Consider the following 25,962-nt stretch of genomic DNA (forward strand, 5'->3'; position numbering starts at 1 on the left):
GTATTTCGAAATCTACGCGGTTGTGTTTATGAGGGCTCGCCGACTTCCTACAAATAAACGTTAGGTAGATATGAACACGTACAAAGTCTAAGAAGATATGTCGTTGCTGAACTCTCTCGGCTAGCAGGTACTTCCATCACCAGTAGTCAGATTTTCCTCTTCAAGCTAAAGTAGGGAGAGAGAGGACGAGAGGCTGGCCGCTGCTTTGCAATTAGTGGGTCAAACTGATTGACCTATTTACGCCTGGCCGGGCGTTGTGATTATACAGCTGTCAGTGAATGAGCTTCATCAATATTTGCATATGCATCTGGAGCGTATAAATCACAATACATCACGTCACCATCCATTGACGTCCTTGCAGATACTAAGGCCTAAGAAGCAATCAGCAGTGAGTAGCTGTCAAAACTTAGGTATCCGGAGTGTATAGATCGAATAGATCAGCTTGCTGTTCATCTTTTCCCAAGAGGATAAAAGACGCAGATGAAAGTAAGTTACAATGAAGTGGAGACCTCCTTATAATTTTGTATGTCGGAGTCTCTAGCAGTTCCATGAGATGTTTTCAAAACAACTTACATAGATGTTTTTCCAATAAGTCCGACAATGTAGCACCATCAGAAAGCCGACAGTTTTGCAGAGGCTGTGATTGGTCTGTGGTATCGTTTTAGTCTTACAAGGCTTAATCGTTTCACTCGCATTCAGTTGTAGCTCCAGGATGTATCAACACTAAAGTACGAGTAATTTTAAACAACTGACTTAAAAACGGCCGACCGCGGTGGCCGAGCGGTTCTAGGCGCTTCCGTCCGGTACCGCGTGACTGCTACGGTCGCAGGTTCGAATCCTGCCTCGGGCATGGATGTGGGTGATGTCCTTAGGTTAGTTAGGTTTAAGTAGTTCTAAGTCAAGGGGACTGATGACCTCCGATGTTAAGTCCCATAGTGCTCAGAGCCATTTGAACAGACTTAAAAACAGGTAATGTGTAATAAATGTTAGTGAAGACATTGTACTGCAGTCTCGAATGCTCCTCAGTATTCGTTGTTTCCTTTTCTGAATGAACTATGACGTTCTATCTGCTGGCATGTCGTACGAAAATATCAGAAATACGTGGTTGTTATAATTAAACTATCGCTACTTGACAGAGCACCCCTGAAGAACGAGTGATCGTAGCACAATGAGACTTCGTACATTTGTAAAGACATGCAGAGGAGAAAAACCGAATTATTCTATGAAAGAAAAACGTTAATTTCCACGTGATAGGGTTCAAATCTGGTGATCTTAGTAGTTACGCACATTGGACCGATCGCCTAGTTATTAGGTTAGCCCCTTGGAGAGCCCGACGGCCATTTTCACCTTAGAAGGTACTGTTGCTGAGAATGCTATGCGCAATGAGCGAGATTCAAGAGTGGCACAAGCTGTGTCACGACAGCTGAATATTCCATGGTCAACCGTTCGAAAAGAACTGAACAGTTGTGAAATGGTATTAGTACAAACTTTTGCCACATGACACTAAAATACGAGTAGACATTGCTCTTAAGTATTTTGCAATGGTTGTAGTTGACGACATGTGCCCTTGCAACATTTTGAAGAGTGATGAAGCACAATTTACGGTCACTGGGACAGTGGAGACTCACAACTCCCGCATCTGTGGATCCTCAATACCAATTATCTTTGATAAAGTTCCCCAGCGTAGTGAACGCGTCCCTCTGTGGCGTGACTTCAGGACACAGTTTATGATTGGTCCATTTTCCTTTGTGGCACTCGGAACCCAAGGACAATCAGCGTGAACGTCACGCGTTACTGAGACCTGCTTCGCAAACATGTGCTCCCTGCTCCACGGGAGACAAGTGATTCGTGCAGTTCGTTCAAAAGCTGAAAACTCAACGCCAAGCAGCAAAGTTTCTCACAGTTAATTGAGACGTAGATCTTGTTCATTGTCCTAAAGACTCACTGCGGAAACAAGCACAAATGCATAACATCTACATCTACATGGATAGTCTGCAAATTACAGTTAAGTGCCTGACAGAGGGTTCATTGAACCACCTTCACAATAATTCTCTATTATTCCAAACTCGTATAGTGCATGGAGAAAACGAACACCTGTATATGTCCGTGCTAGCTCTGATTTCTCTTGCTTTATTATGATGATCGTTTCTCCGTATGTAGGTCGGCGTCAACAAAATATTTTCGTACTCGCAGGAGAAAGTTGATGATTGAAATTTCGTGAGAAGATTCCGCCGCAACGAAAAACGCCTTTCTTTTAATGAAGTCCACCCTAAATCGCGTATCGTTTCAGTAACACTCTCTCCCTTATTTAACGATAATGCAAAACGTGCTGCCCTTCTTTGAACTTCTCGATGTACTCCGTCAGTTCTATCTGGTAAGGATCCCACATCAAGCAGCAGTATTCTAAAAGAGGACGGACAAGCGTAGTGTAGGCAGTCTCTTTCGTAGATCTGTCACATTTTCTAAGTGACATGCCATAAAACACAGTCTTTGGTTAGCCTTCCCCACAAGATTTTCTGTGTGTTCCCTCCAGCTTACGTTGTTCGTAATTGTAATTCCTAGGTATTTAGTTGAATTTACGGCTTTTAGATTTGATTGTTTTACCGTGCAATCGAAGTTTAAGGGGTTCCTTTTAGCAGTCATGTGGATTATCTCACACTTATTTAGAGTCAATTATCAATTCTTGTACCATTCAGTTATCTTTTCTAAATCGTTCTGCAGTTTGTGTTGAACTTCTGATGACTTTACTAGTCGATAAACGACAGTGTCATCTGCAAACAACCTAAGACGGCTTCTCACATTGTCTCTTAAACCTTTCATATAGGTAAGGAACAGCAATGGGCCTATAACACTACCTTGGGGAACGCCAGAAATCACTCCTCTTGTAATCGATGATTTTCCGTCAGTTACTACGAACTGTGACCTCTGACAAGGAAATCACGAGGCCAGTCACATAACTGAGACGAAATTCCATAATTACGTCATTTCACTACAAGCTGCTTGTGTGGTACAGTGTCAAAAGCCTTCTGGAAATCTAGAAATACGGAATCAGTTTGCAATCCCTTGTCAGTAGCACTCAACACTTCGCGTTAGTAAACAGGTAGTTGTGTTTCACAGTGTGACAATAGACCTCTTCGAGGTAGTGCATAATGTTCAAATACAATATATGCTCCAGAATCCTGCTGCGTATCAACAGTAATGATATGGGCCTGTAATTTAGTGGATTACTCCTAGTACCTATCTTGAATATTGGCGTGACCTGTGCAACTTTCCAGTCTTTGGGTACGAATCTCTCGTTGAGCGACGGTTGTATATGATTCTTAACTTTGGACCTACTGTATTAGCACACTCTGAAAGGACCCTAACTGGAATGTACTCTGGACCGGAAGGCTTGCATTTGTTAAGTGATTTAAGTTGCTTCACTATTCCAAGGATATCTATTTCTCCGTTACTCGTGTTTTTGTAGCTGTTCTTGATTCGAATTCTGGAATATTTACTTCGTCTTCTTTGCTGAAGGAATTTTCGAACGCTGTGTTTAGTACCTCTGCTTTGGCAGCACTGTTGTTGATAATATTTGGTTTTGCTATCGCGCAGAGAAGGCATTGAATGTGTCTTGCCGCTAGCATACTTCACATACAACCAGAATATTTTCGATTTTCTGCCAGGTTTGGAGACAAATTTTGGTTGTGGAAACTATTATAACCATTTCACATTGAAGCCCGCGCCAAATTTCGACCTTCTGTAAAAGATCGCCAGTCTTGGAGATTTTGCATCCGTTTAAATTTCGCATGTTTTATTCGTTGTTTCTGCAACAGTGTTCTGTCCCGCCTTGTGTATCAAGGAGGGTCAGCTCCGTCGTTTCTTAATATATTTCGTGTAAATCTGTCAATTACAACGATAATTCAAGCCACTTCTGGTCTACACTTATATATTGCTAATTTGGAAGGAGTGGAGATTATCTCTTAGGCAGGCGTCAAGTGAATTTTTATCTACCTTTTTGAATAGGTATACTTCTCGCTTATTTTTTGAGGATTTAGTGGTTACAATATTCAGTCTCGCTATGACAACCCTATGTTCACTAATCGCTGAATCGGTTTTGACGCTCGTTATTAATTCAGGATTATTAATTGCTAAGAGGTCAAGTGAGTCTTCACAGCCGTTTACCATACGCCTGGGCTCATGAACTTACTGCTCGAAATAATTTTCAGAGAATGCATTTAGCACAATTTCGGATTATATTTTATGCGTACCTCCGGATTTAAATATATACACTCCTGGAAATTGAAATAAGAACACCGTGAATTCATTGTCCCAGGAAGGGGAAACTTTATTGACACATTCCTGGGGTCAGATACATCACATGATCACACTGACGGAACCACAGGCACATAGACACAGGCAACAAAGCATGCACAATGTCGGCACTAGTACAGTGTATATCCACCTTTCGCAGCAATGCAGGCTGCTATTCTCCCATGGAGACGATCGTAGAGATGCTGGATGTAGTCCTGTGGAACGGCTTGCCATGCCATTTCCACCTGGCGCCTCAGTTGGACCAGCGTTCGTGCTGGACGTGCAGACCGCGTGAGACGACGCTTCATCCAGTCCCAAACATGCTCAATGGGGGACAGATCCGGAGATCTTGCTGGCCAGGGTAGTTGACTTACACCTTCTAGAGCACGTTGGGTGGCACGGGATACATGCGGACGTGCATTGTCCTGTTGGAACAGCAAGTTCCCTTGCCGGTCTAGGAATGGTAGAACGATGGGTTCGATGACGGTTTGGATGTACCGTGCACTATTCAGTGTCCCCTCGACGATCACCAGTGGTGTACGGCCAGTGTAGGAGATCGCTCCCCACACCATGATGCCGGGTGTTGGCCCTGTGTGCCTCGGTCGTATGCAGTCCTGATTGTGGCGCTCACCTGTACGGCGCCAAACACGCATACGACCATCATTGGTACCAAGGCAGAAGCGACTCTCATCGCTGAAGACGACACGTCTCCATTCGTCCCTCCATTCACGCCTGTCGCGACACCACTGGAGGCGGGCTGCACGATGTTGGGGCGTGAGCGGAAGACGGCCTAACGGTGTGCGGGACCGTAGCCCAGCTTCATGGAGACGGTTGCGAATGGTCCTCGCCGATAACCCAGGAGCAACAGTGTCCCTAATTTGCTGGGAAGTGGCGGTGCGGTCCCCTACGGCACTGCGTAGGATCCTACGGTCTTGGCGTGCATCCGTGCGTCGCTGCGGTCCGGTCCCAGGTCGACGGGCACGTGCACCTTCTGCCGACCACTGGCGACAACATCGATGTACTGTGGAGACCTCACGCCCCACGTGTTGAGCAATTCGGCGGTGCGTCCTCCCGGCCTCCCGCATGCCCACTATACGCCCTCGCTCAAAGTCCGTCAACTGCACATACGGTTCACGTCCACGCTGTCGCAGCATGCTACCAGTGTTAAAGACTGCGATGGAGCTCCGTATGCCACGGCAAACCGGCTGACACTGACGGCGGCGGTGCACAAATGCTGCGCAGCTAGCGCCATTCGACGGCCAACACCGCGGTTCCTGGTGTGTCCGCTGTGCCGTGCGTGTGATGTGTGATCATTGCTTGTACAGCCCTCTCGCAGTGTCCGGAGCAAGTATGGTGGGTTTGACACACCGGTGTCAATGTGTTCTTTTTTCCATTTCCAGGAGTGTATTTTCGCCAACATATCAAGGGTAAATTAAAGTCACCACTAACTATAATTATATGTAACTCTTCAGGCTTTCCCGGCGATCTAACAACATCTTGGGTTGTCGGGTGTTCTGCTGGATATCAGCGTCGTGCTTGCACGATATTTCGGTCACGTAGCTCGTAACCTTCATCAGGTGCGACCTGAGACTGCTCCTCGAGTGGACCTGGTCCAGTATTTATGCCTATGGCCTTTCCCCTCCACCAATGGGTGCAGGCACTTCCTCTGTGGTCCGCGCCCATTCCCTGCGACCTGCTGGAGCGTTGCTGCTCCGTTTTCCGTCCGCTGCGGTTCACACCTAGAACCGAATTAATTTTTGTTAGTACAGTTCATACTAATTAGCGTTTCTTCTTTGATTTATATTTTATATTTCCTTGTTGTGTTTAACACACTAATCAGCGTTAATATAGTCTTACACATGATTGAAAACAGTCTGACGAAGTTCGGATAGTTTTTCAATTTCACGCCTGTGCATAGTATGTTGGTAGCACTTCGTCGCCTTGCCTGTTATGCTGTGTAGCAGACTTCAAAGCTGTGCGGATCAGCATAACGAAAAGGGGAGGCGTCTCGCTCGTTTTGTCCATGAATGTACGTGTAAGATTTGTCAGTGACGGACTCATAGGGACATAAACATTACCGGATAGGATGACAGGTGCTGCGTATCGCCGACTTCTGCGCGGTTCATTACCTGCGCAGTTCGATAAAACTACCATTTCAAAAAGACAACGACGTGCAACTCTTTTCCTACGAATCGGTTGACAGCATCTCCCCGCTACGATCCTTGGGCGATGGACTGATCGAGGAGGTCCATTATCATGGCCTGGCCTTCACTTTCACCGGAGCTGAAGCCGCTGGATTCATAGCTATGGGGAGGTTTAAAAGCATCGGCGTATGCCTAACCCTACGACAACGCGTACACGTTATGGGAGGGTGTGACCAACTGTTGCATGCGACGCAATCCAAATGGAGCCTGGTGTCTTTGATACAGGAATAGTGCTTGACTCACTGCGTAGAAGGGCTGAAGGCTGTCACTCGATGCGTGGCAACAGTATGTAGCATTACCTATAGTGTCTACTTGTACGAAACAGACGGATGGGAATCAGAGCACGATAATATCAACTGTACTGGTTTCCGACAAATGAATATAGAAACTTTTCTTCTGGTTTTGAGCTATACTGCCTCCTTCTGGAATACTAGACATGGTTTTTTAGCGTACTGTATGCTGTGCTGTTTTTTTGTTCTAAGAACAAATGGTTCAAATGGCTCTAAGCACTGTGGGACGTAACCTCTAAGGTCATCAGTCCCCTAGAACTTGGAACTACTTAAACCTAACTAACGTAAGGACATCACACACACCCATGCCCGAGGCAGGATTCGAACCTGCGACCGTAGCGGTCGCGCGGTTCCAGACTGTAGCGCCTAGAACCACTCGGCCACCCTGGCCGGCGTTCTAAGAACAGATTTCGGTCTATTTTCGGACATGCTTCATGTTATCTGTGACACTGGATACAGACAACACGGAGATGGTTTGATTATAGAACGAAATAGATTTTTAGAACAGATAATTAACACAGCCGGCAGTTGCACATGGTGACGCAGGTAAGGCACGCCATCCCAAATATACTCAAAGTGAAAAAAAATGTCGAGAGGCGGTTTTCACCAAGTTCTGGTCGACAATAAGGCGAATTCCATGACGTTCGCTAGTAATTTTTATCATTTATTGCTCCGAATTATGATACTGACTTCTCTTTGCTAATGGATCTATACAATTTTTCTGTGGCAATTGAAAGAAGCTCCTAAGAGAATTTCAACGGCATAACATGTATGGGACCTGACCAAATACACTCCTGGAAATGGAAAAAAGAACACATTGACACCGGTGTGTCAGACCCACCATACTTGCTCCGGACACTGCGAGAGGGCTGTACAAGCAATGATCACACGCACGGCACAGCGGACACACCAGGAACCGCGGTGTTGGCCGTCGAATGGCGCTAGCTGCGCAGCATTTGTGCACCGCCGCCGTCAGTGTCAGCCAGTTTGCCGTGGCATACGGAGCTCCATCGCAGTCTTTAACACTGGTAGCATGCCGCGACAGCGTGGACGTGAACCGTATGTGCAGTTGACGGACTTTGAGCGAGGGCGTATAGTGGGCATGCGGGAGGCCGGGTGGACGTACCGCCGAATTGCTCAACACGTGGGGCGTGAGGTCTCCACAGTACATCGATGTTGTCGCCAGTGGTCGGCGGAAGGTGCACGTGCCCGTCGACCTGGGACCGGACCGCAGCGACGCACGGATGCACGCCAAGACCGTAGGATCCTACGCAGTGCCGTAGGGGACCGCACCGCCACTTCCCAGCAAATTAGGGACACTGTTGCTCCTGGGGTATCGGCGAGGACCATTCGCAACCGTCTCCATGAAGCTGGGCTACGGTCCCGCACACCGTTAGGCCGTCTTCCGCTCACGCCCCAACATCGTGCAGCCCGCCTCCAGTGGTGTCGCGACAGGCGTGAATGGAGGGACGAATGGAGACGTGTCGTCTTCAGCGATGAGAGTCGCTTCTGCCTTGGTGCCAATGATGGTCGTATGCGTGTTTGGCGCCGTGCAGGTGAGCACCACAATCAGGACTGCATACGACCGAGGCACACAGGGCCAACACCCGGATCATGGTGTGGGGAGCGATCTCCTACACTGGCCGTACACCACTGGTGATCGTCGAGGGGACACTGAATACTGCACGGTACATCCAAACCGTCATCGAACCCATCGTTCTACCATTCCTAGACCGGCAAGGGAACTTGCTGTTCCAACAGGACAATGCACGTCCGCATGTATCCCGTGCCACCCAACGTGCTCTAGAAGGTGTAAGTCAACTACCCTGGCCAGCAAGATCTCCGGATCTGTCCCCCATTGAGCATGTTTGGGACTGGATGAAGCGTCGTCTCACGCGGTCTGCACGTCCAGCACGAACGCTGGTCCAACTGAGGCGCCAGGTGGAAATGGCATGGCAAGCCGTTCCACAGGACTACATCCAGCATCTCTACGATCGTCTCCATGGGAGAATAGCAGCCTGCATTGCTGCGAAAGGTGGATATACACTGTACTAGTGCCGACATTGTGCATGCTCTGTTGCCTGTGTCTATGTGCCTGTGGTTCTGTCAGTGTGATCATGTGATGTATCTGCCCCCAGGAATGTTTCAATAAAGTTTCCCCTTCCTGGGACAATGAATTCACGGTGTTCTTATTTCAATTTCCAGGAGTGTAGTATCAAGGTGACGGCGCTACAGGCCACTGACTCGCTCTAAGGAGACGTTCCACAAAAGTCTACCGTAGTACACAAAATGCGAGCAAGCACGTAACTCTGGCCTGGTTCGTGTGTTTATTATCACGGCTGTCACACCAAATGCTCAAAATGTCGGTCCTGAACATAGCTACACATTATAAAAGTATTCTGAAGAAACAATACTGCACGTCAATTTTCATCTGGAGTTAACGCCACCACAGGCCTGTGTTATACGGCATATCATGTCATCGGAGTCGTCTGTGTTTCCTAATAGTCCTATTGTTTTAATTTTCCCCGCAGATGAAAGTTCAAAAGAGTTATGTTTGGTGAGTGTGCAGACCATTTTCCGTTTCCTCAACGGCTGATCCATTGTTCTCCAAATGTTTGGTTAAGAAGGTATGTCATTACATGTGAGGAATGGGAGGGATATGCGTCATGTTGGTAACTGCCAATAGCAGTTTATCTTAGGAACTCGAGATACATGAATGTAATTACGTTCCCATCAATAAAACGGAGGCCAGTGATGCGGGTCTCGAAAAACAGGCACCAAACGTTGATAGACGAAGAGCGTTGTTTTCGCCAACTTCTTTGAGCCAGCGTGCGTTTTCAAATGACAGTTAGTGCATTTGCACAGATTGACTTACCCATGGTTTGTGAACGATGCTTCTACCTTAAATAATATTTCGCAGAGATATGCCGAATCACTTTCCACTTTTCGCGGATTAAATTCGGAGAACTGTAAGCAGTTTTTGAAGTCATTGCCATGAAACTGTTCATGCACCGTAACGTGAAGAGAATAAAATGCGATGGAATGGAATGTTCGCGGAGAACAGCCGTTTCGGTGATCTCTTTCGTACTTCCAAGGTGCCTCTTAGTGACATTTTCACTCTGTGTTACTGGTGTTAAAATGTTAGTTTCATTTCGTTCATCAGTTGCTCTTCTTTTCCCTCAGCGTATTTTATTCTCTACACTTCCAGTTTCTAGAAATTTTTATAATGTTTGCTATGGTGTCACTGCCAGACACCACACTTGCTAGGTGGTAGCCTTTAAATCGGCCGCGGTCCGTTAGTATACATCGGACCCGTGTGTCGCCACTATCAGTGATTGCAGACCGAGCGCCGTCACACGGCAGGTGTAGTCTAGAGAGACTCCCTAGCACTCGCCCCAGTTGTACATCTGACTTTGCTAGCGATGGTTCACTGTCTACAAACGCTCTCATTTGCAGAGGCGACAGTTTAGCATAGCCTTCAGCTACGTCATTTACTACGACCTAGCAAGGCGCCATATTCAGTTACTATAATTACTATCTGCAAGAATGTATTCTGAACGATAATATTGTGTGTGAATCATGTACCGTCAAGACCGACGTTCATCATTAATGGATTAAAGTTAAGTATCAAACTAATTACGTCCGCTTTCTGAATTCTCATTCCTTGTCATGTTGCAGACCTCACATCGGTATAGCTCTTCCCTCCTCATGCCAGCCTGTGTGAGCTAAAACGCGTGCATTTCGGCCTCCACTCGTATCACGGTGTTGGCTCTTCTGCCAACACAAAATTTGCAGAGTCAGATTCTGAGTGCTTGGCACGACCTGGATACTCCTCATCACACACCGGCACCGCTTCTCTAATGCTTTGACGACATTCGCCGTAACAATGTACACTTCTTCGACTGTCGTATACACTGTGAGTGCCTCAGTGGCTATATGAGCAAGTTATCATACTGCTACAACCGCAGAACGCGGGCTGATGGGATACAGGCGCACGGGCAACACAAGAACCACACCTGAGTTACGGGTCTGGTTACATTTGGTATAATAAGCAAGACGTTTGTGAAACCTCTTCTCCTCACTGTGGGACAGTGGTTTGCCGTGCTGTTACCTTGATACCATATGGTCAGTTCCCATATATGTCATGTCGTTGATATTCTCTTAGAGACTTCTGGCAGGTGCCACAGAAAAGAGTATATTATAATTAAAAACAATAGACTCAAATCTCGGTGACTATAAACAAAAAGAGTTACCTGTAATTTTCACCTAATTCCTCATAATGTCCACTATAACTTAACGAAAACCGCACCTCGGTGTATTCATTCCTTTTGGATATCTCTTCGGTAACTTGTCTTCCGCTTCACTCTGTATAACGCAGTTCCAAAACATCGTGAAAGCTTATCACCACCGGACACTCCAAATATTACGTCTGAAGACATTCGAATTACTAGGCCTTAATCACCTCTTATTGTTCCAGTGCTTTTGGAGTTAGAAGTACATTATCCCATGCCGTATTTCCGGCAAGAGGGTACGGTCTGTGACATATGCGTTACTGTAGAATGCTCTGCTACAGAACTTTTGGAAGTAAGAATTAAATTTCAGAATTATTTTGGGAGTAGAAATAAATAAAAATTACGCGTTTCCTTAATCAATGCATGGATGGTTACCGCACTTAGTCTGTCAGATATTCCCTGTCTCATCCCTATAGGCCGAGCGGTTCTAGGCGCTTCAGTCTGGGACCGCGCGACCGCTACGGTCGCAGGTTCGAATCCTGCCTCGGGCATGGATGTGTGTGATGTCCTTAGGTTAGGTAGGTTTAAGTAGTCCTAAGTTCTATGGGACTGATGACCTCAGATGTTAAGTCCCATAGTGCTCAGAGCAATTTTGAACCTCACCCCTATAACGCTCTAATATTCTCGCTGATTGGGGGCCGTAAAAGAAAAGAACCATTATGAGGAGGTTTAAAAGTGCTTATTCTCCAAAGAATATGAATGCAGAGACTTGGAAGTGTACAGAATTCCTTAAGATTCTGTAACGCTCGAATGTCTCTTAAGAAGCAAATCGTTATTCACCAAACGACGTTGCTGGTACCGTAGAAATTCTTTTTATGTAACCGTAAAATGTTGTCTGGAAGCGGGAAAAATTGAATTTACATTCCATGAATTTTAATGTGTCACGGAGAAGCAGCTGTCAGGAGCAGTGTTCTGTTGTTCTCTTTTTTTTCTACTGACATTCTGAATGGAAGATGTATCAAAAGTCTTTGCATACCAAATTTAACGGTAAATGACAGCAATAAAAATACATGAAATTTACATATAAATGAATAAAGGTGCAATCATTTCAGCTCTAGGATATGACAATGAACTTAACGGATCCCTAAAAACATTACATCAATAATCACTCTACTTAGTTAATAACTCATCTTCGGATCAGATGACACTGCTCATGTCCACGCGGATTTGCATAATTTCATCGAAATGAACCCACATCAGTTTCCATTACTTAAGGTAGTCAGATATATATATCATCAGTAAGTCTTTCATATATTTGCATGATCTCTTGGAATAACAGCAGGCACTAAATGAGCTACTAAATGAAATCACGAGCAGTATATCGTTGATTTCGTCTGAAATTTTACTTGATCTTAATATTCTGAGATCTCACAGACAGCTAGTCTGGGTTTACTGGGATTACTCTTTAAAAATAATTTTGTAAATTCCAAATGTGGAAGTTACTCTTGCCGTTATTGTTATAGCCACCAGGGAGCGCTATTTAACACCCTCATAGGATTAAGCAAACTAGCGCTGCTTCAGAACCAAATATAATTCACACTATAGTACAGAATCAGAATGCATATAATAAATACTACGAAAACAAGCATTATGAAGAGTCATTCACCTCAGATATCTCCTGAACCGTTTAAGATACCATAACTTGTTTTTACCCAATGGTATTGTGAAAAAGTTCTCACTGAATGACGAATAGCCTATTTTGAAAATATATCAATAAATATTTACCGCTGTTAATATTAGTCAGTCAGCAGCAGCCGGCCGAGACAGAAGCAGCAACATGGAAGTAACTGAGTTTGTAATTTTTACGAGTTCCTAACCAGGAGCGAGTTGTATAATTTCATCTGTATGCTTTGATAGTTTAGTTTCTTGAGTTTCTGTGTGGCAATTTAATATCTAATAGACAGATTTCTCGCGTTTTCGTTTGCGTCGGAAAGTAAACCGATTTTGTGACATATTTCAAGTTACAAATCAGGGGCGAATTATTTAGTCTCACCTTAGTGCTTTGGTAGTTCCGTTTGTGAATCTCTGCGTATTAATCTAATTTATTATACACTTTTCTTGCGTTTTCATCAGTCTCCAGTAGACTTCCGCAGCACGTATAGGTAGTCCGTTTGTGTTAAATAGTAGTGCAGTTTTCCACGGTCCCTGTTGTAACTTGGCAAGACAGCCAAGCCACTAGGAGAGAAAGCCGAAAGGCACGCTTTTAAGCTCACGCAGGCTGGCGTGAGGTCTGGAACAGTTAAAGTAATTATACTAGCAAAAAAGGTACGTAGCTTCTGGAATACATAACTTTAATCCATAATTGGTGAACATCGGTCTGACGCTACATGCAACACAAGATAAATATCAAATGATAATGGCGCCTTGCTAGGTCGTAGCAAATGACGTAGCTGAAGGCTATGCTAACTATCGTCTCGGCAAATGAGAGCGTAATTTGTCAGTGAACCATCGCTAGCAAAGTCGGCTGTACAACTGGGGCGAGTGCTAGGAAGTCTCTCTAGACCTGCCGTGTGGCGGCGCTCGGTCTGCAATCACTGATAGTGGCGACACGCGGGTCCGACGTATACTAACGGACCGCGGCCGATTTAAAGGCTACCACCTAGCAAGTGTGGTGTCTGGCGGTGACACCACAGTCTCTATTATGGATAGGGACTAGGGACTGTGACAGTTGTATGTGGAAGCGAGCCGAGTTGTGACACTTCGCCCTCAGCTACAGGCTGTGATGGTTTTGGTTACGCAGCTTGAAGCTGCAGTGGATGGGCATCACTGTTGTGGGCCGGCCGAGGGGACCCATCGGGCATCCTTCACGTCCGATTTCCTCCGATCGGTCCTCACTGAAAGTCTTCCCAGGGGGCCGCAGGTAAGACCCCCCCAGTTGGTCTGACAAACAGGTTCCAGGTATTGTCTGTGACTGACACTGTCAGCAAGATACAGTCGCCTGTCCTGTTGCAAAGGAAACCTCTCAGCCTACAAGATCTGGGCAACTACAGAGGGTGGGATTATTGGTAGTTGGCAGCTCCAATGTTAGGAGCGTTATGGGGCCCCTTAGGGACATGGCTACAGAGAAGGAGTAGAAAGACAATGTGCACTCCATGTGCATACTGGGTGAAGTCATTCTACACTTGGAACGGGTCATTCCAGACGCCATGGAGAGCACAGGGTGCAGCGAGTTGCAGGTGGTGCCTCACGTCGGTGCCAGCGATATGTGTCGCCTTGGATCGGAAGGGATTCTCTCTGATTTCGAGCGGCTACAGAAGTGGCAAAGGCTGCGATTCTCGCTTGCGAGATGAAAGCAGAGCTCATCACTTGCAGCATAGTAGACAGGACCGATTGCGGACCTCTAGTACAGAACCGAGTGGAGGATCTGAATCAGAGGCTTAGAAAGTTCTGCAGATTCCTCGACTTGCGCCATAGGGCGGTTGGATTACGGGTTCAGCTGAATAGGTCAAGAGTCCCCTCTACGCAGGAGGCGACTACACTGGTAGCAGGGACTGTGTGGTGTGGAAAGGGAGGTTTTTTAGGTTAGAGGGTCTCAGGAAAGCACAAAAAGGGCTTCAGTCATAAAGGGTGCAGAGCAAGCACAGGAAGAACGTAGGTACAGGAGCCATCGGTATAACAGTAGCAAATAGTCACAGCTATGTTGGGAAAGTACCACAGCTCCAAGCTCTAATAGAAAGAATTGATGCTCAAATCGCTATAGGCACAGAAATCTGGCTAAAGCCGGAATTAAGTTCTTGTGAGTTAATATGAGCAGAAGTCATTCTTGGCAACCGGAATAAAATAACAATTGCATGCTTTTACCGACCTCCCAATTCAGATGATACAATTGCCGAAAGGTTCGAATAAAGCTTGAGTTCATTTAAAAAATGTACTCTAATCATATAATTATAACATCTTGGGTTGTCGGGTGTTCTGCCGGATATCAGCGTTGTACTTGCACGATATTTCGGTAGAGCACTTGCCCGCGAAAGGCAAAGGTCCCGAGTTCGAGTCTCGGTCGGGCACACAGTTTTAATCTGCCAGGAAGTTTCATATCAGCGCACACTCCGCTGCAGAGTGAAAATCTCATTCTGGAAACATCCCCCAGGCTGTGGCTAAGCCATGTCTCCGCTATATCCTTTCTTTCAGGAGTGCTAGCTCTGCAAGGTTCGCAGGAGAGCTTCTGTAAAGTTTGGAAGGTAGGAGACGAGAAACTGGCAGAAGTAAAGCTGTGAGTACCGGGCGTGAGTTGTGGTTCGGCAGCTCAGATGGTAGAGCACTTGCCCGCTAAAGGCAAAGGTCCCGAGTTCGAGTCTCGGTCGGGCACACAGTTTTAATCTGCCAGGAAGTTTCAATAAAGTTAATGCATTCAGTACTTATACTACTGGAGTTGTTGCCAACAATAATGATAACACCAATAATAATAATCATGATACTGTAATTCTGACAATAATAAAACAATAATAATAGTGACAGGTGTAAAAGGAATTTATAGCTGTACAAAATAGATGTTTACTGATATAGCGTGTTCTGGAAAATGTTTGTTTAAGGAGACTGCATCCACTATGCATACTGGGAAATGAGAAAGATCTAGTCTGAAAGAAGGATATACAAGGGAACGAGTGGTTACAGGGACAGTGCTAATCCTTATTACCTACCTTATAAAGCTGGAGATGTCATTCAGTTCTCTAATATAGTGCAGGAGGTTGTTCCAGAGTTGGGTTTCTGCTACTGAGAAGTACTCCGAGAAAGTGGCTGAAGGGTGATGTGGGACAGAATGGATTTTGCTGTGATGGCAACGGGTGTTCCTGCCATATTGTTCAGACAAGATCGTTAAGTTCGAGGAGGGATATGAGATAATGTGTTCGTTGATAAGACAGTAGAGGAGACAGTGAGTGTGGAAGTCTGCGCTTTTCTGCATGCAGCCAGGACAGCTGTGCATATGATGGTGAAATATGGTCAAGGAGTCGAACTTCACAGATATAACGAACACAGAAATTCGTAACCAGTCACCCGTATGAGAATGACACTGGCGATAATTCAAATGAAATATATGGAGTGATCGATATGTGAAGCCAATGTTTGTTTCAAATTTTGACGCTCCTGGACTAACAAAATGTGTGTTACTTCATTACCAAAGTAATCATCATTATCATCACGACCACCACCACATCATCATTTATGCATGTAGAGAACAACAGCAGTCCTATCACACTTCCCTCGGTCACTACCGACGATACCCTTGTCTCTGATGAACAGTCGCTGTCGAGGACAACACACTGGGTTCTATTATTTAAGAATTCCTGGAGGCTCTCACACATCTGTGAACTTATTCAATGTGCTCGTACCTTCATTAACAGTCTGCAATGGGGCACCCTGTCAAACGCTTTCTGGAAAACTAGAAATATGGAATCTGCCTGTAGCCCTTCATCCATAGTTCGCTGTATATCATGTCAGAAAAGGGCAAGATAAGTTTCGCAAGAGCGAGTCTTTCTAAAATCATGCTGATTCGTGGACATAAGCTTCTCAGTCTCAAGAAAGTTTATTATATTCAAACTGACAACATGTTCAAGGATTCTGCAGCATACAGAAGATAGGGATATTGGACTGTAATTTTGCGGGTCCGTTCTTTTAGCTTTCTTATGTACTGGAGTCACTTGCAATTTTTTCTAGCCGCTTGGGACTTGATGCTCTGAAAGAAATTCACGATAAATGTGAGCTACATAATGAGCCAATGCCGTGGAATACTCTTTGTAACATCGAATTGGTGATTTATTTTCTTTAAAATCTTTCTGTTGTTTATCTATGCCAGGTATGCCATACAAGAGTTTGCCGGATGGTCAAATGATGGTGTGTTTGAATGATTCTCCTGTGAGAACGATTTCCTGAACATGAAATTTCAAACTTCGACTTTCGTTTTGCTATCTTCAACTGCCACACCAGACTGGTTAACAATTGACTCAATGGAAACCGTAGACCCGCTTAGTAGTTTTACATACGACCAGAATTTCCTCGGGTTGTCTGCCGGATCTTCAGCTAAGATGTGACTGTGGAGGTTGTTGTGCCCTTCGCGCATAGATTTTTTCACAGACGAACGAATCTCTATTAACCTTCGCTTGTCGTCATTTATGTGTTCCCTTTTGAAGTGCAACTGCCCCTGCTTCCTAAGCGTCAGCCGAATATCGTTATTAAACCATAGATGGTATTTTCAATCCTTTATCCACTTACTAGGCACATAATTCTCCAGACAATGGTTTATAATCTGCTTAAACTTTGCCCATACTTCCTCTACATCCATCTTACTGGGCCAAAGTGATGCCAATTCACAGTCTAAATGAGATGTTAGTAACTCCTTATTTTCTCTCTCTAGCAAAAACTCTCTAATCAAACAGAGAATTTCCGTTATGCGTGTAGCATACCCTATCTGATGATAAGCACCGGACAACGCTGTGTAATGTGGGATTCACCGCACTAGATGCCACAAAAGGCAGACCGGCCAGTATAAAAGGACTAAGGGAGTGCTGTGTCGTAAATAGGGAAGCGGCGCCAGCAGATTGGGTCGATCAGGAGCGCTCATTGACTTCAGAAGTGCACTAGTCATTGAATGTCATCCGAATAACAAATCACCGCGCGGAGTGGCCGCTCGGTTTGAGGCGCCATGTCACAGATTGCGAAGCCCGTCCCGCCGTAGGTTCGAATCCTCCCTCGGGCATGGGTGTGTGTGTTGTTCTTAGCATAAGTTAGTTTAAGTAGTGTGTAAATCTAGGGACCGATAACCTCTTCTGTTTTGTCCCTTAGGCATTCACACACATTTTTGAATAACAAATCCATTAGGGAAATGTCAACCTTTCTAAGGCAACCAAATTCGATTGTTGGTGATGTGATCGTAAAGTGCAAACGCGATGGAACAGTCACAGCTTAAACGTGATTAAGCAGAACTCATGTACTGATGGACAGGAACCGTGATTATCAAAATTCGAATGAAATCAGATGAAGGAATCGATCCTGAGCTCCAAAGAACTGTCAACGGTTCATCAAGCTAAATGACTGTGTATAAAGACTTCAAAGGAATGGAGTACAGTGATCGAAGAGCCGTTCGTAAACAACACATTTCTGTAGCCAATGCCAAGCGAAGGAATAGGTGGTACAAAAAGCGAAGCAACTGAACGGTGGATGACTGCAATTGAGTGATTTCTAATCATGAATCACGCTGTACCCCGTGGCCATCCGATGGAAAGGCATGGATTTGACGAACATCTGGAGAACGTTTCCAGCCATCATGTGTAGTGTCGATAGTGGGGTAAGGAGGAAAAATTGGAAATTTGTGGTAAGTTCCTCTGTGATCAAATTGCTAAGGTCATCAGTCCCTAGGATTACACACTATTAAATCTAATTTAAACTAAGTTACGCTAAGGACGACACACACACCCATGCGCGAGAGAGAACTTGAACCTATGACAGTGGGAGCTGCTCGAACCGTGGTAAGGCCCCTCTGACCGTGCAGCAACCCACCAAGGCAGGTAAGGGGAAAGTGTGTATAGTTTGGGGATGTTTCTCGCATTTAGGGTATGATTCCGTTATTGCGCTTAAGAAGGTGCTAAAAGTGGAACGATCTGAACACGATACAGCAGTGTGTACTGCATACAATAGAGGAACAGTTCGGAAAGATTGATTGTTTGAATCAGTATGATGTACTCTTTACGTAAAGCTGCAACTGCGAGGCAATTATTTGTGGACCATAACATTTCTGAAATAGACTCGACTGCGAGTCCCGACGTGAACAACGAGAAATTCTTGGATGAGTTAGAACATCGACTTTGCTCCTGAACCTAGCTTTCAAAATCATCACTTCCTCTGGTTTCGGTTCTTGTGGAAGAAGGGGCTGCCAATACTCCACAGACATTCAGACATTTGAATGAATTGGTCTCCAGCATATTCGTCCGTCATAAGTGTGAGAGGTGGACACACCCCATATTAATGTTCACTAATAGCTGTCCGCACACCTTTGATCAGATAATATGCATTCTCATACCTACAGGTTCCAGTCACACCCACTTCATTTTTGTTACAGTCGGAATTGCATCTTCCAATCCAGACTGATTTGTTTGTTTCTTCCTGTCTCTTATAGCGTGAATAAAATCTTCTCGGTATACAAGGGGCGCCGTTACGAATAAAATACTCGAGCTTTCGACAGCTGTCTCCGTCATCACCACCAGGAGTTGAAAAAATCACTGACCGCCCCAGCGGAGACAGCTGTCGAAAGCTCGAGTGTTTTATTCGTAACGACGCGCCTTGTAAACCGAGAAGATTTTATTGAAGTAGACCTCTGCGAAAGACTCTCAGAACACATATCTCTTCTAGTAACCTACAAAATGCAGACCTCCATTGCCCGCTATACAACAGTCGGATTTTGGATTGTTTTGACGTGAGAAGGCCACATCGCATTGACGGTAAATGGAAGAAGAAATGTGCACTGATTCCATTCTTTCGTTTTCAGGACACTCCTGGCATGTTACATTGTATGTGAGAGGACGCTATAGTGTGTTACACAGCACGCGGAAACAATGCAATCATTGTCCTAATGTGGAAACGGAGCGATTTATCTGACGTCCAAAACGGCATCACCAATGACTTTTGGCAATGGATAGAAGCATTTCCGAAACGGCAAAGTTTGTAAACTGTTCATGTGAAGCCGTCGTTAAACTATACCCTGAATGGCAAACTGGCGATATCTGAAACCGGCTTCATGACAACTGTGAGGCACCACGATTTTAGATTACAGGGGTGCACGACAGATGCGGAGATCTGTGCGGGCAGATATGCGTGCAGCTGTTGAGTAACTGAGCGCCCAGACGAACCAAGGAGCTAATTACAATTCTCTTCAACGACCGTTCAGTAAACGTTGTCGTGTACGTGCCTACACAACAGGCACCTGATTCATGCACCCATGCTGATCACTGTTCATCGGCCAAAGGCTGCAACTCGGACGCCAGTACCACCGCTACGCGTTCACTGAGTGGAGGCAAGCGGCCAGTTCAGATGAATCACGTTTGATGCTCCATCGGCCAGATGACCATTGGCTTGCAGGGCGTGAAACGACTGAAAGCAAATAGTCTGCAGCAGTCGTCGGAAGGGTCCAGGCCAGAAGATGTCTTCGTGGTATTCCCCCATCATTCTGTAAGGCACAATGGGCCAACAAAAGTATGCACCTATCCTTGGATACCATGTCCACCCCTAAAATCTGTTTTTCCTCGGTACGACCAGCGGGACAATGCAATGTCTCACACAGTTCGCAGTCTACGTGCAAGGTTCGAAGAGCGCCAGGATGAATTTATCGTACTCCCCTGCCCAACAGGCTCCTTTGGATTTCAGCTCACTCGAGAATCTGCGGCAACCCCTCGATCAGGCTGTACGTGTCATGGGAGGTCAATCTGGCATAGCTTATCAAGGTACCAGAGTCGCCACTGCTCCTCATCCCTCTCGGTACCTTCCTTAACCACATTAAGCCTCTTGTTGCACTTCTCGCGGCGTTCCGCGCTGCTAAAGCTGGTTATTCAGGCCTTTGGCAGGTGGTCACATTGACATGATTGGACAGTGTAGCGTTATTTACGAATGGAAATTTGAAAACTGTGTTCTATAAGTAAAGGAAAGAACTTGCCTCATAGATACCTCCAAATTAAAAGTAGACATAACACTAGTTTGCTGTACCTGCCTCTGGAAACTTGCACACTTTAACAAAGCAGCTCTGAGAACATCCAATTAAAGACTGAATACACTCAACTCTATCCACTGACAAACTCTCGCTGAAGGGGAGATAAGTTCTCATAGCACGACCTAGAGTTTCTAAGATATCAGTGCTAATTGTAGCTATACGGTATAAAGAGAGATCCTTACAATTTCTGGAAAGGATAAAACTATTTCCTACTCAAGAACGTGTTTCGTATTTGGAATTGTGCCCGCCAAAAGTTAAATTCAAACAGAAGGTAATACAAACTGATTGTACATATCAGTTGGCTATCAAAGTGAAACGAAAGAATTACAAGTTTGAAACTAAAGAAAACTGGTGAGAGATGTAAGACTGATGCAGTAATGTAGCATCTAGTAAGTTACTGCGTATTATTCTTTGACTAAATGTGCTTAGGCTTTCTGAACGATCCTGTTACACGACATGTTTTCTGTTCTGGTGGTAAAATTGTAACATAGTGACAGTACAGTCAGTCAATAGTGCTGTGGAAGTTGAGCAATAAGTGCTAAAATTTTCCAGTTTAGAGAGAGGTCCTCTACTACTCCAGACGTAATCTACGTAAATCACAGTTTCGGCACGTTGCTGCTAGTACCCTTGCTGTATTTACGACCGCCGCCGTTTAGCTTAAAAGAGTAAAAAATAAAAAATCAATTAAAATGGAATATTACCATTGTGGATGAGACTAACAGTAAACATACTTAGCACTGATGTCGAATCTGCTGCCGTTTGTCACAGGCAGATTATCATTTACAGTGAGGACATTACGTATATCCTTACTTTAACTTCGGAACTCACTGAAGTCTTGTTTGATCATTAGGGTTAACTTAGTTCAAAGCTTACCAAGCATTTTATTTTTTTATATAATCACTTGTTTATTTTTTATTATTAGTTGAACACGGCACGTTTCGGTAGCATATTTTCATGTTCAGTACCCAGTATGTTATTACATTATTTTCTGAAGTAAACTGTGCTCTCAAACTCGATATCTCTGTTATATGTACCAGTAAAGATAGTTAACGAATAATCGCAACTGATGACAATAAATTGGTATAAACTACTTTATGTGCGGGTATGTCAAATTAATTTGTGCCACCCTGAATATAAGAATATGAAGAAAAATTTCGCGTCATAATTTTGTGTGTTCAGGGTGCCAGAAATGGCTTGTATACTCTTGGAGCGCGAAAGTTGGTGCTTTGCCTCATAGTTAATAATTTATATATTTCACAGGCCGACAAAACATTTATAAACGACGCAAAATAATGTGCTATTAACATACGGACACGAAGAAAATGAAGCGAGCAATCGAAACTCGTGAAAAAAGTGAAAGAAAAGAGACTAAAGAAGGAAACGAATGACATTTTGTGAAAATGGTGAGCCACAGATTTCCAAAAATAACATTGTAAAAAAAATTTCTACAGCCAAATTCGCTTGAATATTTATTTTCGCCAACTGGTTTCGACAGGCTTTGCTGTCATTTGCTGGTCTTAAAAAATGTTTGTTACGAAACGTATTCATTATGAGTTGGAACATCATGGCATGTTGTCATATTAGTGCATAAATTGTGGCATTTTATAGAAAGCTTTGTAAGAAATAAAACGTTTTCTGTGAAAAAGCATTTGTGCGTATTGACATTTGTATACACGTAGCGTTCACATATGATTATTAAGTCTTAAAAAAATTCAGTATACAGTAAAATGTACAATAGCACATCTATTTACGCTAGCTTGACATGTTCCATTCGTTGATGAACCACCTCAGACGACGTATAAAGTACAATTGGATGGCAGTGTAACAAGGGTTATGTCCCGCTATCGTAAACAGATGTGCTATTTTACATTTTACTGTATATTGTGTTGATTAATACTTAATCATCGTCTGTGTGCGCTATGTATACAGACACTGATTGTAAACGCTTTATTTCTGACAAACCTTTGCATAATAAGCTACATTTTACCCACTAATATGACAACTTGTCTTGATGTTACAACTCAAGATGAACAGGTTTTGTGACAAAAATGTTTGAAGATCTGTCGAAACTGGTAGTCGAAAATAAATAAGAGTTTATGGGATCTTGGCTGTAGAAAGTGTTTTACCAAGTGCAACAGATCGCCCGTTCTCACTTTTGGACATGAAAAATTTCAATAACATTGTAATGCGGACATACTTCCGTACGTCATTTATTGTAATCATCACGTATTAAATCTTACCACGGCCTTGATTTGCCTTGACGATTTTAAGTGAAATTGTTTGCAAATAAATTAGCCAGATTTGGGTTCACAAAGGAGCTTAGCAACAATCGTTCTTCCTGCGTCCGCAGACAATTGCCGCCTAGAACGAGATACAGGGTTAGTGCCATCAGTATAGGAAGTACTTTCCTCCAGTCACCATAAAGTGGTTTGTGGAGTGTAGCCGTACATGTAAAAGCATTAATGCGCCCGTTTTACATCCTACCGAGTTACCTTTCATAGAGTTTGTCTGTAAAGAGTGTTTCTGTGGGCGGTCTTATGGATGTACTGACAAAGGATGATCCCGACGGGCACAACACAGTGCCGTAGCCTAGGTACCGCTCCAAAAGTTGCTGTTTATATGTTACCCGCAGTTAAACATCTGTTTACAAAAATAAACGGACATTTATTTATTCCAAACCTCTATTAGTCCACGTTCTCCTTCCGTCTCTCTCTGTCGATCTCTTCCTTCCCCCCTTTTTCTCTCTCCGCCTCCACCCTCAGTTTCTCTGCCCACCTACTACATCCCCCATACTTTTTCCGTATCCTCCTGTCCCCTATCACTTATCTTCTCCTCCTCCGTCTCGCTGTTTACCTCATCCGCCCTCCTCTATCTGCCCATCTCCTCTTCTTTCTTTGTTGTGACCATCTCTTCCGCTTCACTCTTCTTTCCATCGCCTCTTTTGACTGCCCATTCCTCTCTCCCTCTCTCTGTGAAACTCCTCCTTCTCTTCTCTCTGCCCATCTCCTTTTCCCCCAATCTGTATCCATCTCCTACTACCCCTCGCTCTGTCTACCTCCTCCTCCTCTCGTCCCTGTCCCCACGTTAACAACCCCACCCCAATGTGAGGCTGAGCTTTTTAACCCCACTGGATTTATTTTTACATCGTATCTAACACGTGTATCAAATTTGGTTGATATCGTTCCAGGGGACTAGGATGAACTACTTATCGATGACTTTGCCCACATAAGCAAATGTAAAATGTATTTAATATGTATTTAAATATTCCACATGTATTTTTACATATATTTCACCTGTATCTCTAACGAATTTCGCCCTGCAGTCTCATTCTCACTAAGCTCAGTGTTTATAACGTGGTGTCCCCTGAACTATGTGTCGTACAATGATATCATTTTGCAGGTACATCCAGTGGTATCTATGGCTAATGTCTGCAAAATGTGTTGTGAATAGAATTAGTAGCATAACAGTAATAAATTAAAACGTCTTGCATGATGCGGTAGTTTAACACAAATCTTAGTTTAATTTTATCCATTGTTTTCCAGTGTTTCGTCCCCGACTGTTTTACTTTCTTAAAATGAAGAACAAACCGCCTTCAGTCACAAGTTGTGTTTATATGCATTTCGAGCCCTGGAGGATCATCTTCAGGTGCTTTCTAGTGATTTACGTCAGGTTTTTTTTAATTGTTTGCAGTTTAACATTGTATGATGTCTGCTTCTGTTGTGCAGTTGGTATGCACAATACAAATCTTTTATTTTGTAGTAGATACACAGTCACACACTTTTTCGCACATTGTAGTAGCAGAACGTTTACTGCTACTGCTACTACAATGTGTGAAAAAGTGTGTGACTATGTATAAAAGATGTGTATTGTGCATACCCGGGTTCCCGGGTTCGATTCCCGGTGGGGTCAGGGATTTTCTCTGCCTCGTGATGGCTGGGTGTTGTGTGCTGTCCTTAGGTTAGTTAGGTTTAAGTAGTTCTAAGTTCTAGGGGACTGATGACCATAGATGTTGAGTCCCACAGTGCTCAGAGCCATTTGTATTGTGCATACCAACTGCACAACAGAAGCAGACATCATACAATGTTTAACTGCAAACAACTGGAAAAAAACCTGACGTAAATCACTAAAAAGCACCTGAAGATGAGTCTCCAGGGCTCGAAATGCATATAAACACAACCTGTGACTGAAGGCGGTTTGTTCTTCATTTTGCAGATCTTAGTGTTTATGACATCGTCTCTACTGAACTATGTGCCATGGGAAGCTATAATGTTGGTGGTACATTCGGTGGTATATGTAATACCGTCAAGAAAATGTGTAGCTAATACAGTTAGTATTAAAGAAGTTTTACTGCGTGAACAGTAAAAACGTACTAAACGATAAAATTTTATCGTTTCATAATTTTCTGGTGGTTGTCAACAAGAGCAATCTTCACAAAGTTTTGAAATTGTGTGTAAAGATTATTGCAAGTCACGAAGTGCTGCCATTCACATATACTGCTTGAATACAGGATGGGTATTCGCCCGTCGTGGGCCACACGTCTTTCTCACCCCTACCCCTTTGATACGTAGGTGTACGCAAAGTAACCCGTATGTTAATTCAGGCTATAAGCAAATTTCAAATACGTCTAGCCGTTTCAGCGTGAAGGAGTAACAAATGTGCTAACGAACAGAACGAAACTTTCGCATTTGTTTATACGGAATGTTGAGACGGAGGACACAGTACCGCACGCCACTGGAAGGGCTCGCCCCGGTAACGAGTACTCACCGCCCGGCAGGAAGCAGACGCAGGCGGCGAGTGCGAGGAGCAGCGGCAGTGTCTGGCAGCGGGCCATGGCGGCACTGCCTCCGCCTCTCTCCCTGCCTGCCGCCGCGGCTGCCCGCTTATCTCCGGGTCGGACACCGCGGGGCGGCCTCTCTCGCGCCCTCTCTGCCGCCGCGGCTCGTTAGGCGCTATAATGCCAACACGCGTGACGTCACACGCTACGTGACGCGCGGCACCTGCTCTACGCTCCGCTGACAGTGTTGACGTGCGGATTAATCTGTCAAGTCTCAAAATAGTGGCGCAGATAAGAAGGTGTGCCTGTGGTGCGCATCTGTCATTGTCACTGGCTGCAAGGTGAAGGTAACAAGTCGATACACACTGCACCGACGCAATTTAAATTAATCAGCCACTTGTCCGTTGATTCTGACAGT

At 44.5% G+C, this 25,962-nt stretch overlaps 1 protein-coding gene across 2 annotated transcripts in view; it reads right to left on the reverse strand.

Moving 5' to 3' along the window:
* Positions 1-25,659, reverse strand: part of LOC124596569 — an 87,949-nt gene extending 62,290 nt beyond the window's left edge. For both annotated transcript variants that reach the window (XM_047135756.1, XM_047135755.1), the window contains exon 1: positions 25,535-25,659. In XM_047135756.1, coding sequence (XP_046991712.1) covers positions 25,535-25,601 — 67 coding nt within the window. In that variant the 5' untranslated portion in view covers positions 25,602-25,659. The remainder of the gene's footprint in view (positions 1-25,534) is intronic.
* Positions 25,660-25,962: the final 303 nt, after the last annotated feature.

This window comes from Schistocerca americana, chromosome 2, assembly GCF_021461395.2.
Source record: "Schistocerca americana isolate TAMUIC-IGC-003095 chromosome 2, iqSchAmer2.1, whole genome shotgun sequence".
NCBI classification, from domain to species: Eukaryota; Metazoa; Arthropoda; class Insecta; order Orthoptera; family Acrididae; genus Schistocerca; species Schistocerca americana.